Source organism: Salvelinus namaycush, chromosome 38 (assembly GCF_016432855.1).
Source record: "Salvelinus namaycush isolate Seneca chromosome 38, SaNama_1.0, whole genome shotgun sequence".
NCBI classification, from domain to species: domain Eukaryota; kingdom Metazoa; phylum Chordata; class Actinopteri; order Salmoniformes; family Salmonidae; genus Salvelinus; species Salvelinus namaycush.
The window spans coordinates 12848520-12867027 of NC_052344.1; the positions used below are offsets into that span (position 1 = coordinate 12848520).

At 44.7% G+C, this 18508-nt stretch overlaps 1 protein-coding gene across 1 annotated transcript in view; it reads right to left on the bottom strand.

The window, feature by feature from the left end:
* The window catches only part of LOC120031839 (ankyrin repeat and sterile alpha motif domain-containing protein 1B-like), a 231310-nt gene extending 217234 nt beyond the window's left edge, over positions 1-14076 (bottom strand). Inside the window, exons 1-2 of the mRNA XM_038977659.1 lie at positions 14000-14076; positions 4864-4965 (exon numbers count right to left, since the gene is read on the bottom strand). Of these exons, the coding sequence (XP_038833587.1) occupies positions 4864-4965; positions 14000-14030 (133 nt within the window). The 5' untranslated portion in view covers positions 14031-14076. The remainder of the gene's footprint in view (positions 1-4863; positions 4966-13999) is intronic.
* Positions 14077-18508: the final 4432 nt, after the last annotated feature.

The following is an 18508-nucleotide window of genomic DNA, read 5'->3' on the forward strand; positions in this document are numbered from 1 at the left end:
AGGGATACTGTGAGATTCAGGCCATTGTTCTACTCCCCCAGAGTCAGATGAACTTGTGGATACCATGTTTGTGTCTCTTCGAGTCTGCGTGTAGTATGACTGAAGCATATGCGCAGGTCAGCGTTTTTCGTCATGAATCTTGTTCTGGAGGCAGTACTGCAGAGTGGTCACTAGCTGGCCATAAAGTCAGCCAATCAGATTTGAAAGCTAACCTTAACCACACTGCTAACCCTAATGCCTAACCTTAACCACACTGCTAACCCTAATGCCTAACCTTAACCACACTGCTAACCCTAATGCCTAACCTTAACCACACTGCTAACCCTAATGCCCAACCTTAACCACACTGCTAACCCTAATGCCTAACCTTAACCACACTGCTAACCCTAATGCCTAACCTTAACCACACTGCTAACCCTAATGCCTAACCTTAAATGAAGACCAAAAAGCACATTTTAGTTTTCATACATTTTTCTAATTTTGACTTTGCAGCTGGCCCATCTAGTGGAAATCGCTCGGTTCTGCCTCTATACACCAGCATAGCTGTAGTCTTCCAGTCATTTTGCTAACACTAGTTAGCATTGGCTCATAACACTAGCTCTAACTTCCTTCATACTGGACGCAGAGACAAACAAATGGTATCATCAAGTTCATCTGACTCTGGGTAAATAGAATAACAATTACATGTGCAATTTGCATTTGTGTGTAACGCACCCTAACCAGAAGTGTCCCTCCAATTTCCTGGAGACTTTATTGCAGGCAAACTTAAATCAGTTTTACCAAATATATACCAGCATGTCACGTGCAACCAGAGAAAAAAAAAATCCTAGACCACCTTTACTCCACACACAGAGATGCAAACAAAGCTCTCCCTGCTCTCCATTTGGCAAATCTGATCATAATTCTATCCTCCTGATTCCTGCTTACAAGCAAAAAATAAAGCAGGAAGTACCAGTGACTTGCTCAATACAGAAGTGGTCAGATGACGCGGATGCTACACTACAGGAATGTTTTGCTAGCACAGACTGAAATATGTTCCGGGATTCATCCAATGGCATTGAGGAGTACACCACCTCAGTCATTGGATTCATCAATAAGAGCAACGACAATGTCATCCCCACAATGACTGTACGTACATATCCCAACCAGAAGCCATGGATTACAGGCAACATCCCCATCGAGCTAAAGGCTAGAGCTGCCGCTTTAAAGGAGCGGGAAACTAAACCGGACGCTTATAAGAAATCCCGCTATGCCCTCAGACGAACCATCAAACAAGCAAAATGTCAACACAGGATTAAGATTGAATCCTACTACACCGGCTCTGACGCTCGTCGGATGTGACAGGGCTTGAAAACGATCACGGACTACAAAGGGAAACCCAGACGCGAGCTGCCCAGTGACGCGAGCATACCAGACGAGCTAAATGCCTTGTATGCTCGCTTCGAGTAAAGCAACACTGAAGCATGCACGAGAGCACCAGCTGTTATGGATGACTGTGTGATAACGCTCTCGGTAGCCGACGTGAACAAAACCTTTAAACAGGTCAACATTCACAAAGATGCTGGGCCAGACGGATTACCAGGATGTGTACTCAAAGCATGCGTGGAACAACTGTCAAGTGTCTTCACTGATATTTTCAACCTCTCCCTGACCGAGTCTGTAATACCTACATGTTTCAAGCAGACGACCATAGTCCCTGTGCCCAAGGAAGTGAAGGTAACCTGCCTAAATGATTACCGCCCTGTGGCACGCACGTCAGTAGCCATGAAGTGCTTTGAAAGGCTGGTCATGGCTCACAACAGCACCCTCCCGGACACCCTAGACCCACTCCAATTCACATACCGCCCCAACCAATCCACAGATGATGCAATCTCAATCGCACTCCACACTGCCCTTTCTCACCTGGACACCTATGTGAGAATACTGTTCATTAACTACAGCTCAGCGTTCCACACCATAGCGCCCACGAAGCTCATCACCAAGCTAAGGATTCTGGGACTAAACACCTCCCACTGGAAATGGATCCTGGACTTCCAGATGGGCCTCCCCCAGGTGGTAATAGTAGGAAACAACACGTCTGCCATGCTGATCCTTAACACTGGGTCTCCTCAGGGGTGTGTACTTAGTCTCCTCCTGTATTCCCTGTTCACCCATGATTGCGTGGCCAAACATGACTCCAGCACCATCATCAAGTTTGCTGACGACACAACAGTGGTAGGCCTGATCACCGACAACAATGAGACGTCCTATAGGGAGGAGGTCAGAGACCTGGCAGTGTGGTGCCTGGACAACAACCTCTCCCTCAATGTGAGCAAGACAAAGGAGAGGATCGTGGACTATCCTTCTTTCTTTCTCTCTCTCGGAGGAACTGAGCCCTAGGACCATACGTCAGGACTACCGGGCATGATGACTCCTTGCTGTCCCCAGTCCACCTGGCCTTGCTGCTGTCCCAGTTTCAACTGTTCTGCCTGCGGTTATGGAACCCCTACCTGTCCCAGACCTGCTGTTTTCAACTCTTAATTATCGGCTATGAAAAGCCAACTGACATTTATTCCTGATTATTATTTGACCATGCTTGTCACTTATGAACATTTTGAACATCTTGGCCATGTTCTGTTATAATCTCCACCCGGCACAGCCAGAAGAGGACTGGCCACCCCTCATAGCCTGGTTCCTCTCTAGGTTTCTTCCTAGGTTTTGGCCTTTCTAGGGAGTTTTTCCTAGCCACCGTGCTTCTACACCTGCATTGCTTGCTGTTTGGGGTTTTAGGCTGGGTTTCTGTACAGCACTTCGAGATATTAGCTGATGTACGAAGGGCTATATAAAATAAACTTGATTGATTGATTGGACTACAGGAAAAGGCGGGCCAAATAGGCCCCCATTAACATCGACAGGGCTGTAGTAGATCGAGAGTTTTGAGAGTACCTTGGTGTCCACATCACCAACGAACTATCATGGTCCAAACACACCAAGACAGTCGTGAAGAAGGCACGACAACACATTTTCCCCCTCAGGAGACTGAAAAGATTTGGCATGGGTCCCCAGATCCTCAAAAGGTTCTACAGCTGCACCATCGAGAGCATCCTGTACCGGTTGCATCACCGCCTGGTATGGCAACTGCTCGGCATCTGACCGTAAGGCGCTACAGAGGGTAGTGTGAACGGCCCAGTACATCACTGGGGCCAAGCTTCCTGCCATCCAGGACCTATACAATAGGCGGTGTCAGAGGAAAGCCCATAAAATTGTCAAAGACTTCAGTCACCCAAGTTATAGACTGTTTTCTCTGCTACCGCACGGCAAGCGGTACCGGAGTGCCAAGTCTAGGACCAAAAGGCTCATCAACAGCTTCTACCCCCAAGCCATAAGACTGCTGAACAATTAGTCAAATCGCCACCGGACAATTTACATTGACCCCTTCCTTTTGTACACTGCTGCTACTCGCTGTTTATTATCTATGCCTAGTCAGTTCACCCCCAACTACATGTACAGATTACCTCAACTAACCTGTACCCCCGCACACTGACTCGGTACCGGTACCCCCTGTATATAGTCTCATTATTGTTATGTTATTGTGTTACTTTTTATTATTTTTTAAATATTTTCTTAACTCTTCTTGAACTGCACTATTGTTTAAGGGCTTGTAAGTAAGCATTTCACGTTTAAAGTTTACACTTGTTGTATTCGGCTCATGTGACACATAAAGTTTGATTTAAAAAGGACAACCAAGACATTTAAATTCCCATCCACAAACCCAAAACCACTCACCCCTACAGAACATCCCAGAGTCTTTCTAGTGACTTAGCCATAACTGCAGATAACCACGCCACTCAACTCAATGAGTTAACCCGTGAACTAATTCTCCTACACTACCAACTCAGGACTAGTGACAACAGTGCATCGTTCTCTGAGAGCAGAAGACAATGGCTGAAGCATTAGGTTGTGTAAGAGAATGCCCCCCCCCACCCCCCCCCCCCTGTGTATAGGAAGAGCAACACAGAGGGCTCACATTGTTCTTGTTCCCTATTGGACAGATAAACTTCCTGGAACGACTTGTATCAATCTGCACACATCCGGACACTACACCGCCCGGTACTCTAAACAACCACGTACACAGTCACGACGAGGGAGAGAGAGAGAGCGGTGTGTGCACACATGCTCACGCGTGTGTTAATGCGTGTGTGTATGTTAATGTGTGTGTGTGTTAATGTGTGTGTGTGTTAATGTGTGTGTGCGTGTTCATGCGTGTGTGTATGTTAATGCGTGTGTGTATGTTAATGCGTGTGTGTATGTTAATGCGTGTGTGTATGTTAATGCGTGTGTGTATGTTAATGCGTGTGTGTGTTAATGCGTGTGTGTGTTAATGCGTGTGTGTGTTAATGCGTGTGTGTGTTAATGCGTGTGTGTGTTAATGCGTGTGTGTATGTTAATGCGTGTGTGTATGTTAATGCGTGTGTGTATGTTAATGCGTGTGTGTGTTAATGCGTGTGTGTGTTAATGCGTGTGTGTGTTAATGCGTGTGTGTGTTAATGCGTGTGTGTGTGTTAATGCGTGTGTGTATGTTAATGCGTGTGTGTATGTTAATGCGTGTGTGTATGTTAATGCGTGTGTGTATGTTAATGCGCGTGTGTATGTTAATGCGTGTGTGTATGTTAATGCGTGTGTGTATGTTAATGCGTGTGTATGTTAATGCGTGTGTATGTTAATGTGTGTGTATGTTAATGTGCGTGTATGTTAATGCGTGTGTATGTTAATGCGTGTGTATGTTAATGCGTGTGTATGGTAATGTGTGTGTATGTTAATGCGTGTGTATGTTAATGTGTGTGTATGTTAATGTGTGTGTGTGTGTGTGTGTGTGTGTGGTACCTTGCATGAGTGCAGTGATTTGCTGGGACATCTGTGCGGGGTGTTCTCTAAGGATCTCCAGAGCTGTTCTTCCCTGGCAGTCTGTGATGTTGGCATCAATACCTGCAACAGACAGACAGAAGACCGAAACCATGGGTCAGACAGGCACCCAGCCACGCCACCCCACACTCACACACGAGCAAGCACACACACACACACACACAAATCTAGCCTCCTGCACACACTCCCTTAACAAGTAAATATATATACACATTTTAAAGGGGAAGCACTGTTAAGTGTTGCATGTAGGAGGACAAAGATCCTAAATAGCCTCACTTGGAGAAATTTACAAGGAAAACATCCATACTGTATTTCAGTCTGACAATTTACCGACAGAGGAAGCTAGCTGTGTCCATCCTGTATCACACACACACACACAGAGTGATGGATAGAGGAGAAGGTTGGGTGGATGACAGGGGTCAGACAGTACACCGGTACAGGCCTGTCACTCATCTAAATAAGCCCCCCGGACAAAAACAATATGGCCTCCCGGGGTTCCTCACAGGAAGTGCAACAAGACAACAGAGGAAACAGGAAGCGATTGAGGAAAATAAGGGGGAGAGGAGGGGGGGGGGGGGGGGGGGGCTAGGACAAAGACCACTCTCCCTCGCTCTCTCCATATCCTCTACTGTCCTCTCTCTCTCTCCATATAATCAACTGTCTCTGTCCCCCTCTCTCTCTCCATATCATCTACTGTCTCTGTCCCCCCCTCTCTCTCTCTCTCTCTACATATCATCTACTGCCTCTCTCCATATTATCTACTGTCCCCCTTTCTCTCTCTCTCCATATAATCAACTGTCTCTGTCCCCCTCTCGCTCTCTACATATCACCTACTGTCTCTGTCCCCCCCCCCTCTCTCTCTCTCTCTCTCCATAGCATCTACTGTCCCCCTTTCTCTCTCTCCATATCATCTACTGTCTCTGTCCCCCTCTCTCTCTCCATATCATCTACTGTCCCCCTTTCTCTCTCTACATATCATCAACTGTCTCTGTCCCCCTCTCACTCTCCCTCTCTCTCTCTCTCTCCATATCATCTACTGTCCCCCTTTCTCTCTCTCCATATCATCAACTGTCTCTGTCCCCCTCTCTCTCCATATCATCTACTGTCCCCCTTTCTCTCTCTACATATCATCAACTGTCTCTGTCCCCCTCTCACTCTCTCTCCATATCATCTACTGTTCCCCTCTCACTCTCTCCATATCACCTACTGTCTCTGTCCCCCTCTCTCTCTCTCTCCATATCATCTACTGCCTCTCTCCATATCATCTACTGTCCCCCTTTCGCTCTCTCTCCATATAATCAACTGTCTCTGTCCCCTCTCTCTCTCTCTCTCTCTCTCCATATCATCTACTGTCCCCCTTTCTCTCTCTCCATATCATCAACTGTCCCCCTTTCTCTCTCTCCATATCATCAACTGTCTCTGTTCCCCTCTCTCTCTCTCCATATCACCTACTGTCTCTGTTCCCCTCTCTCTCTCTCCATATCATCTACTGTCCCCATTTCTCTCTCTCCATATCATCAATTGTCTCTGTCCCCCTCTCTCTCTCCATATCATCTACTGTCCCCCTTTCTCTCTCTACATATCATCAACTGTCTCTGTCCCCCTCTCTCTCTCTCTCTCCATATCATCTAATGTCCCCATTTCTCTCTCTCCATATCATCAACTGTCTCTGTCCCCCTCTCTCTCTCTCCATATCATCTACTGTCCCCCTTTCTCTCTCTCCATATCATCAACTGTCTCTGTCCCCCTCTCTCTCTCTCTCCATATCATCTACTGTCCCCCTCTCTCTCTCTCCATATCATCAACTGTCTCTGTCCCCCTCTCTCTCTCTCTCCATATCATCTACTGTCCCCCTCTCTCTCTCTCTCTCCATATCATCAACTGTCTCTGTCCCCCTCTCTCTCTCTCCATATCATCTACTGTCCCCCTTTCTCTCTCTACATATCATCAACTGTCTCTGTCCCCCTCTCACTCTCTCTCTCTCCATATCATCTACTGTCCCCCTTTCTCTCTCTACATATCATCAACTGTCTCTGTCCCCCTCTCACTCTCTCTCTCTCCATATCATCTACTGTCCCCCTTTCTCTCTCTACATATCATCAACTGTCTCTGTCCCCCTCTCACTCTCACTCTCTCTCTCCATATCATCTACTGTCTCTCTCTCTCCATATCATCTACTGTCTCTCTCTCTCCATATCATCTACTGTCTCTCTCTCTCTCTCCATATCATCTACTGTCTCTCTCTCTCTCCATATCATCTACTGTCTCTCTCTCTCCATATCATCTACTGCCTCTCTCTCTCCATATCATCTACTGTCTCTCTCTCTCCATATCATCTACTGTCTCTCTCTCTCCATATCATCTACTGTCTCTCTCTCTCCATATAATCTACTGCCTCTCTCTCTCCATATCATCTACTGTCTCTCTCTCTCTCTCCATATCATCTACTGTCTCTCTCTCTCTCTCCATATCATCTACTGTCTCTCTCTCTCTCTCTCCATATCATCTACTGTCTCTCTCTCTCTCTCTCCATATCATCTAGTGTCTCTCTCTCTCTCCATATCACCTACTGTCTATATTATAGCCTCAAGGACTTTTTAAAAACACCTTATTGTAACACATGAACTGTGTGATATTTGGTGGAGCCAACATGGAGGCACGAGACAGTACACATGGGCCCAAGTGAGAGAGAACACCATCTCTCTGGCCAGGTTAGATAGGTTGTATTGTACACTGTGTGATGTTTGGAGCCAACATGGAGGCACGAGACAGAACACATGGTCTAACGTTAGAGAGAACACCATCTCTCTGGCCAGGTTAGATAGGTTTTACTGTTTCGAGCATCAATCTCAGGTCTGCAAATCAAGTGTGATAACCTCAGTGGGTTTTTGTGATCATTGTTTAGTAACAGAGGTGGTGTACATCAACGCTGTAAAACCCACAAGTGCATACTGCCATTTTAATATAACTTTATTGAGTGATGCTCACTTCAGGAAATGTTTTAGTTTTTTCTGGGAGAGATTGAGGTCTGAAAGGCCCGTTTTGTATCTCTCCAAAGTGGTGGGATATAGGGAAAATCAAGGTTCAACAATTCTGTAATCAATACACAATGAATGTCACCACAGACATCACCAGATCAATGAACACCCCAGAGTCTGAAATGGTGGAAATCCTGACGTTAGTTGAGACCACAGGAGATCGAGGTCATACTCAGGCCCTCAAGATAAAAAAAAGCCGCATTGGCAGACCTGCTGGGTATCAGAGCACAGGGGGCATTGGCAGACCTGCTGGGTATCAGAGCACAGGGGGCATTGGCAGACCTGCTGGGTATCAGAGCACAGGGGGCATTGGCAGACCTGCTGGGTATCAGAGCACAGGGGGCATTGGCAGACCTGCTGGGTATCAGAGCACAGGGGGCATTGGCAGACCTGCTGGGTATCAGAGCACAGGGGGCATTGGCAGACCTGCTGGGTATCAGAGCACAGGGGGCATTGGCAGACCTGCTGGGTATCAGAGCACAGGGGGCATTGGTGAGAAGTAAGTTTACATTTTTCTTTGGTTCAGAGAAAAAGAATGAACAAAGAGGAATTATTATTTGCCAAATCAGCTGTTTGACCGGAGCTCACTAGCCCTAGTGAAATTAGAAAGAGGGCAGTAGAGTTCTATGCTGAGCTCTACAAGTGTGAGGACAAAGAGGACAGTAGAGTTCTATGCTGAGCTCTACTAGTGTGAGGACAAAGAGGGCAGTAGAGTTCTATGCTGAGCTCTACTAGTGTGAGGACAAAGAGGACAGTAGAGTTCTATGCTGAGCTCTACTAGTGTGAGGACAAAGAGGACAGTAGAGTTCTATGCTGAGCTCTACTAGTGTGAGGACAAAGAGGACAGTAGAGTTCTATGCTGAGCTCTACTAGTGTGAGGACAAAGAGGACAGTAGAGTTCTATGCTGAGCTCTACTAGTGTGAGGACAAAGAGGACAGTAGAGTTCTATGCTGAGCTCTACTAGTGTGAGGACAAAGAGGACAGTAGAGTTCTATGCTGAGCTCTACTAGTGTGAGGACAAAGAGGACAGTAGAGTTCTATGCTGAGCTCTACTAGTGTGAGGACAAAGAGGACAGTAGAGTTCTATGCTGAGCTCTACTAGTGTGAGGACAAAGAGGATATAACAGTGACAACAGTTTCTTGATTGGCTCCCACAGGTGGCTGCAGAAGCTCAGGGTGAACTACAGCAACCATTGTCTTTGCAGGAGATATACACTGCATTAAAAGGCATGGAAAATGGTGGGCTTCCTGTTGACTTTTTTTTAAAGTCTTTTTGGGCTATGTTGGGAGAGGATTGGCTAGCAGTAGTTAACGATAGTTTGACAGGAGGGTTACTACCGATAAGCTGCAGGAGGGCTGTCCTCACCCTACTGCCAAAAAAGGGTGACCTTATGGAGGTGAAGAACTGGAGGCCGGTGGCTTTATTGTGCACTGATTATAAGATCCTGTCAAAGGCTTTGTCCAACAGGCTGAGGGAGGTGATGGGGCAAATCATACCATACCAATCCTGCTGTGTTCCCGGCAGGCAGATAGGGGATAACAGTTCCCTGATTCTGGATGTTGTGGACGTCTCTAGGGCTGTTGGGTTGGATGCTGGTCTAATTTCAATTGATCAGGAAAAGACATTTGACCGAGTTGAACATCAATACTTATGACGCAACTTTGAGGCATTTGGTTTCAGCTCTGGTTTTACTGCCATGATCAGGGTGGTATATGGTGACATTGAAAGTGTATTGAAAGTTAACGGTGGCTTGAGTGCTCCTATTAAAGTGTGTAGAGGTATTAGGCAGGGGTGTTCGTTGTCCGTAATGTTGTATGCCATCGTTATAGAGCCACTACTAGCATAAGAAGTTGCATTGAAGGGGTGAACCTTTCAGAGGATATTCCTCCTATTCGTCTCTCAGCATATGCTGATGATGTAGTTATTTTAGTGAAAAATCAAGCAGAGGTGGATTGTTTGAGTCTAATGGTTGATCGGTTTAGGGGAATAACCTCTGCAAAGGTAAATTGGCAAAAAAGTTGTTCTTCACAGATTGGGAAATGGTCTGGAGGGATCGTGGCTTTGCCAGCGGGGCTGGAATGGTGTAAGGGTATCTTGGACCTAGGGGATGAGGGAACAATGGAACAAAATTGGAATGAGGTGGTTGATATGGTGGAAGGAGGGTGAGGAGATGGCATTGGTTGTTATCTCGTATGTCATATAGTGGACACACTATTATTGTTAACAATGTGATTGCCTCTGCACTGTGGCATCGGTTGTCATGTTTAGAGCCACCGTCTGGCCTTCTGGCCAAGATACAGGCAATTATTGTAGATTTTTGGGGGATGAATATCATTGGGTTCCACAAATTGTTTTGTATTTGTCAAAAGAGGAGGGGGGACAAGGTCTTGTACATCTTGCTAGTAGGGCTGCTGCTTTCCAGTTCCAGTTTATTCAAAGGTTGCTTTATGGACCGGAAAATGTGATTTGGAGAGGGGTGGCAGGTCTTGTATTACAGCAGTTAGGGGGATTAGGTTTAAAGAAGGCTTTATTTTTGGTTGATAGTAGCCAGATTTCTAGGGAGGGAGTACCTCCGTTTTACAGAGGCCTTCGTAGGGTTTGGAGTATAATGAAGGTGTCCAGAAGACCTACAGTGGAGTCGGTGCATTGGCTGCTGGAGGAACCTCTGGTGTTTGGGGCAAGACTGGTTTGTACAACTGCAGCTGTTCCACATTTCTCCAAGATTCTGGTGAAGGGCAAAATCATCACCCTAAAACAGTTAATGGACATGGCTGGGCCCACCTTAATGGATGGAGGACGGGTGGCTGAATATTTGGGGGTGAGGTCTGAAAGGATTGTGGGACAACTGCTGGGAAGCTGCAGGAAGGCTCTGTCAGCAGAAGAGGGGATTATGCTCAACAGTCACAAGGAAAAGGTACAAGATGGAAACGTCCCATTTCCAAGACCGGGGATTACACCCAATATCCCAGAGTCAGAAAGAAATGTGTTATTAATGGATTTGAGAGGGTTGGAAGAGGTGGGTTTGGATGAGGTGAATGGGAAGGATTTATATAGGGGGTGTGTCAAGGTTTTGAATAAAGATGAAGTGAAAAATAGAAAAGACACTCCTTGGAGGGTAAAACGGCCTTGGTGACAAGGTAAAGCCAGCATGGAGAGCACTGTACAAGCCAGCGTTACAAAAGGGTACTGGTGATAGGCAATGGAAGGTTTTGCATGGCATCAATGCAGTTTTGTTTCTGTCATTAATTCAGATGGATGTCCTTTTTTAATATAAGAGAAGCAGTTTTTCACTGTTTTATGGAGTGTGAGAGGATAAAGCCTCTATTTGAAATAATATAGTATGTTTTAAAGCTGTAGGGGAGATTTTCAATATCACTGTTTTGATTTGGGGGTTTCAATATAGTAAGCAACAGAAAATAAAATGTCAACTGTTAAATTTTATTTTGGGACAAGCTAGGAAACATAAAATAGACACGGGATATAGGCAGGATATAAGATGTGTTTTTTAGGGATTAGTCAAAGCGAGAATAAAAGTGGATTTTGAGTTCTTCTCGGCTGTAAAAGATCTCCCATTGAGGAGAAGTGGTCTTACGAAGGAGTGGTTTGTTTTGTGGAGGAGAGGACATAATTTTTTGTTGATGAAATGCATTTTTATTTATACTTTTTTTCAATGTTTATTTAACCTCTCTTGGGCACGTGAGACGGTAGCGTCCCACCTCTACAGCAGCCAGTGAAACTGCTGGGCGCCAAATTCAAATACAGAAATAATAATTATAAAAATTCAGAAAACAAAACATATTTTACATAGGTTTAAAGATTAACTGCTTGTGAATCCAACCAGAGTGTCAGATTTTTTTTCTTTGATGATCTACATATGGTTGCATTCAGCAGACATTCATTTACTCAATAAATGTTCCTTTTGTTCGATAAAGTCTCTTTATACCCAAAAACCTCAGTTTTGTTCGCGCGTTTTCTTCAGTAATCCACAGGCTCAAACAAAGTAAAAACGGAAAGACAAAAAAATCCAAATTGTATCCGTAAAGTTCATAGAAACATGTCAAACGATGTTTATATTCAAACCTCAGGTTGTTTTTAAGCCTAAATAATCAATAATCTTTCAACCGGACAATAACGTCGTCAATATAAAATGTAAACAAGAAACGCACTCTCTCGGTCTTGCGCAGGAAAAAGCTCTATGACACGGCAGGGTCCACTCATTCAGACTGCTCTTACTTCTCCTTCATTTTTCAGAATACAAGCCTGAAACATTTTCTGAAGACTGTTGCCATCTAGTGGAAGGCATAGAAACTGCATTTTGAGTCCTACGTCAATGGATACTGTATTGGCATTGAATAGAAAACTACAAAACCCCCCAAAAAACTACTTCCTGAATGGACTTTTCTCAGGTTTTTGCCTGCCAAATTAGTTCTGTTATACTCACAGACACTATTTTAACAGTTTTGGAAACTTTAGAGTGTGTTCTATCCAAATCTACCAGTTATATGCATATCATATATTCTGGGCCCGAGATGCAGGCAGTTTAATTTGGGCATGCATTTCATCCAAAATTCCGAATGCTGCCCCCTACCCTAGAGAAGTTAAGAATGACACGTGTTGTTTAATTTCTGAAAAGGCACAGTGTGCCATTATTTGTGTTACTACTTGAGCATAAAATAAAATCCTCTCTCTCTCTCTCTCTCTCTCTCTCTACATCTACTGTAACACTGACTGACAGTTAGGGAGAGGGGCATGACAGCACAGCTATGAAACATGATTATATAATATGTATATATTATTCATCCCTTACATTTGTCTGTAAGAATTTGTTAGATTACTTGTTAGATATTACTGCACTGTCGGAACTAGAAGCACAAGCATTTCGCTACACTCGCATTAACATCTGCTAACCATGTGTATGTGACCAATAAAATGTGATTTGATTTACTAGTTATGTCAGGATGGATCGCTAGTGCTGCTGATATCTCCAGAACAGAACATGTACATACTGTTAGATAGATCAGCAGCAGTATTGGGGTAAACACAGGGGACAGGTTTACATTCACATAAGAATAGGAACAGAGGTATGAGGGGGGTAAACACAGGGGACAGGTTTACATACACATAAGAACAGGAACAGAGGTATGAGGGGGGTAAACACAGGGGACAGGTTTACATACACATAAGAACAGGAACAGAGGTATGAGGGGGGTAAACACAGGGGACAGGTTTACATACACATAAGAATAGGAACAGAGGTATGAGGGGGGTAAACACAGGGGACAGGTTTACATACACATAAGAATAGGAACAGAGGTATGAGGGGGGTAAACACAGGGGACAGGTTTACATACACATAAGAATAGGAACAGAGGTATGAGGGGGGTAAACACAGGGGACAGGTTTACATTCACATAAGAATAGGAACAGAGGTATGAGGGGGGTAAACACAGGGGACAGGTTTACATTCACATAAGAATAGGAACAGAGGTATGAGGGGGGTAAACACAGGGGACAGGTTTACATTCACATAAGAATAGGAACAGAGGTATGAGGGGGGTAAACACAGGGGACAGGTTTACATACACATAACAGGAACAGAGGAATGAGGGGGGTAAACACAGGGGACAGGTTTACATACACATAAGAACAGGGACAGGAACAGAGGTATGAGGGGGGTAAACACAGGGGACAGGTTTACATACACATAAGAACAGGAACAGGAACAGAGGTATGAGGGGGGTAAACACAGGGGACAGGTTTACATACACATAAGAACAGGAACAGAGGTATGAGGGGGGTAAACACAGGGGACATGTTTACATACACATAAGAATAGGAACAGAGGTATGAGGGGGGTAAACACAGGGGACAGGTTTACATACACATAAGAACAGGAACAGAGGTATGAGGGGGGTAAACACAGGGGACAGGTTTACATACACATAAGAACAGGAACAGAGGTATGAGGGGGGTAAACACAGGGGACAGGTTTACATACACATAAGAAAAGGGACAGTGGTATGAGGGGGGGTACATGGACTCTCTCATGACACCCACCTGAGTCTAGCAGCAGACGAACCACATCCATCTTCCCATAGAGAGCTGCCTCGTGGAGAGCACTGCCATTCTCCGTCTGAGAGAGAGAGAGAGAGAGAGAGAGAGGTAAAGAGAGGGGGGAGGGTAAGAGAGAAAGAGGTAAAGAGAGGGGGGAGGGTACGAGAGAAAGAGAAGGAGATCGAATAATAGAAAGCAAGAGAGGGGAGGGTGATGTGGGAGAGAAAGAAAAGATTGATTTTAAGACATTGCCCAAGAAAACTCTTTGTACACAGAGCCGCGTGGTGGGAACGTCCCATTCCAAATACACAGCAGTTTCCTCCCTCTCCATATGGCCTGGATGCTAGTGGCATTAGGCCCTGTAGAATACATTGGTCTATTGGTGGCATGATGAAATGCAGAGAAACTGTGGGAGGGGACATCAACTTGTGGGCGCCATCTTGGATTTCCATAGTTGTCAAAGATTTAGTGTACAGTAACTGTGATTACTTAGACAAGCATGTTAAAAACACACACCCTGTGTGTTTCAGTACCTCTGACCTTAGCTGGATCTCTCACACTAACACCCAGCCAGGCTCCTGCCTTGTGACTAATTGCAACAAGCATGCTGTGTGTTTGTGTGTGTGTGTGTCTTTCCTCTATCACCAAGGTATTATCAACACAGCCAGGAAAGACCCCAAAAATCCAACACATCGACCAATCAAAACCCAGGACTACTCCTCCTGTGTTCCAACACACCCAATCCTGGTGCGTCTGACTGACCCTTACAGTTCAAAGGTCAAAGCATGCCAATGAAAGGGCATCTGATCATCCAATACCACAGAATCCAGAAGACAAGGTATAAACAAGGACAAAAATATCAAAATTGAGAAAAGACAAAAAGCTTCACAACCCACGGTTACATGGAACTAGAGGTGACTGGGCGATGAGTTTGGAGGGAGCACACACGCATACATCGAGGGACAGGAAACCAAACCGGCAGACCCTCCCCCACTTCCCCCCTCAAACCCCTTCCTGTGTCGTTTCCCATGGCGATTAGTTGGTGATGTCACTGGAAAATGAGGAAATCGATTCACAAAGAAGATTAACTTCCTATCTGTTTGACTGAAGACTGAGGGGGGTTTTGTTTTGGGCCTTTATTTTACCACATTTTCTCCCATTGCTAGTTACGACCTTGTTTCATCGCTGCAACTCCGAAACATGACCCACCTAGACGCGCTAACTCTTAACACAGTGCTCGCTTAACCCAGAAGTCAGCAGCAACACCTCCGTGTCGGAGGAAACACTGTTCGACTGACGACCGAAGTCACCTTGAAGTAGTGCTGAGCGATTAGTGCTTTTTGAAGTCCCATTAAATGTATTATGAAATAATGACCTTACAATGACTATAGAGCTGTTTCATGGAAATTCCAAAACCAAAAAGTGAACATTCAATTGCCAGAACATTGAAAATATTCCATTGTCTCCATCCAGAGATCTGTAGACAATGACGAGACGCATGTCTCCGCCCTAACAACCAGTGTTGTTGTCACAAAGGCGGGAAGGCAGGCGACAAGTTTAGGTCCAAAATAAACCCATGGAAACGTATTGGGCATATTTTGGACAGATTTTGGCGAGAGTGGGACCTCTCGCTTCGCTTGTTCCTCTCTGATCTGGAAAAAACTGGCGCAAGGGATTATGGTCATTGTGGATAATTACCATGTTTCTGCGCTGATCTAGGTTGAATATTTGCTTAAAGAAAACCACAACTCCTTCAGCCCAGCGTCCCACATAGTTCTTGACTTGATTTCTCTCATGAATAATTTGATTTCTCTCTAGAGAAACGGCATGTTGAACTCACAAAAAAACTGAACTAAATGGAACTCAAGTAATTGAACCGACATTGGTAAATGAGTTTAACTTCTCTAGGATAGGGGGTAGCATTTTCACGTTTGGATGAAAAGCATACCCAAATTCAGCTGCCAGCTACTCATCCCCAGAAGATAAGATATGCATATTGTTAGTAGATTTGGATAGAAAACACTCTGAAGTTTCTAAAACTGTTTGAATCATGTCTGTGAGTATAACAGAACTTATTTAGCAGGCGAAACCCCGAGGACAAACCATTCAGATGTTTTTTCTTTTGAGGTCACTCTCTTTTCAATGGATTTTCATTGGGAATACAGATTTCTAATTGACCTTCTTGCAGTTTCTACCGCTTCCACTGGATGTCACCAGTCTTTAGAAATTGGCTGAGGGTTTTTCCGTTGTGTAATGAAGAAGTACGGCCATTTTGAATCAGGGTCACTTGTTGTGTACTGTTAGATAGAGGCAGGTGACCAGAAAGGATGCTACAGATTGTTTTAATCCTGTATTGAACACAGATCATCCCGTCTTCAATTTGATTGATTATTTACGTTAAAAAATACCTAAAGTTGTATTACAAAAGTAGTTTGAAATGTTTTGGCAAAGTTTACAGGTAACTTTTGAGATATTTTGTAGTCATGTTTCACGAGTTGGAACCGGCATTTTCTGGATCAAACGCGCCAAATAAATTGACATTTGGATAGATATCGATAGAATTAATCGAGCAAAAGGACCATTTGTGATGTTTATGGGACATATTGGAGTGCCAACAACAGAAGCTCGTCAAAGGCATGAATTATATTTTTTATTTCTGCGTTTTGTGTCGTGCCTGCAGGGTTGAAATATGCTTATCTCTCTTAGTTTACAATGGTGCTAACTCAGATAATAGCATCGTTTGCTTTCACCGAAAAGCCTATTTGAATTCTGACATGTTGGCTGGATTCACAACCAGTGTAGCTTTAATTTGGTATCTTTCATGTGTGATTTAATGAAAAATAGATTTTTATAGTATTTTATTTGAATTTGGCGCGCTGCATTTTCTCTGGCTTTTGGCCAAGTGAGACAGTAGCGTCCCGCCTAAACTCAGATTTTTGGATATAAATATGAACTTACGAACAAAACATACATGTATTGTGTAACATGAAGTCCTATGAGTGTCATCTGATGAAGATCATCAAAGGTTAGTGATTCATTTTATCTCTATTTCTGCATTTTGTTACTCCTCTCTTTGGCTGGAAAAATGGATGCGTTTTTCTGTGGCTATGTACTGACCTAACATAATCGTTTGGTGTGCTTTCGCCGTAAATCCTTTTGAAATCAGACATGTTGGCTGGATTCAAACAAGTGTAGCTTTAATTTGGTGTCTTTATGTGTGATTTTATGAAAGGGATTTTTATAGTATTATTTGAATGGCGCTCTGCATTTTTTCTGGCTTTTGGCCAAGTGGGAAGTTAGCGTCCCACATATCCCAGAGAAGTTATTTACCAGAAAAAAATCAAATGTTGATTAATCGCTCAGCACTAGGAGTCACTAGAGCGTGATGAGCCAAGGAAAGACCACCAGGCCAAACCCTCCCCTAACCGGGACGGTGCTGGGCCAATTGTATGCCGCCCTATGGGGCTTCCAGTCATGGCCGGCTGTAACACAGCTGGGATTTCGAACCCCAGGCTGTAGTGGTGCCTCAGCACTGTGATGCAGTGCCTTGAAACCAAGATGACGTCGCGCCTAAGGGGCCTGAAGATTCCAACAGGCCCCTTAGGCGCAACGCCCACTGAAGGCCCATTCTGCTAACCTGCTAGGCCTGCTAGCTACCTTAAGCTACTTGGAAACCTACTAATTCCACGACTGGTCTATCGACGTCACTGCACGAAGAGGCAAAAACAGACTTACCCCCATCTGCTAACTGCTAGCTTGCCCCGGTCTGCTAACTGCTAACGTTAGCTTGCCTGCCCCGGTCTGCTAACTCCTAGCACCTGCTAATGCTGTGCTAACCTGCTAACTGCTAGCTTGCAGCGCTGCTAGAGTCGTTCTAACTGTCGCCGTTATAGACCACTACTGTCATATGTAGTTTGCATCGTGCTAACTGCTGAAATGCCTCCTGTAGTGCTCCCAGCCACCTACGGTCTATTATGTTACGGCCACGCAGCCTCCCAATATCATTGCTGCTTTTACGGTTAGTGATTACTGTTATTTCATGAAGCCCCTGCTCATATGCCTTAACCGACCAGGTGCACCTCCTACATATGCGATGACATCACCTGGTTAAACGTCTCTGGAGACTATATCTCTCTCATCATTACTCAATGCCTAGGTTTCCTCCAATGTCTCACACCATCACCTTACCTTGTTGCGTACACTATGCTGACTACGTATCGTCAGAAACCTGCTCCTTTTAATCTATTTTCCGAACGTGCTAGACGGCCAGTTCGTATAGCATTTAGCCGTACCCTTATCCTACTTCTCCTCTGTTCCTGATGATGATGTAGTGATGCAGAGGTTAATCCAGGTCCTACAGTGCCTAGCTCCACTCACACTCCCCAGGTGCTCTCATTTCTTGACTTCTGTAACCGTAAAAGCCTTGGTTTCATGCATGTTAACATTAGAAGCCTACTCCCAACGTTTGTTTTACTCACTGCTTTAGCACACTCTGCCAACCCGGATGTCTTA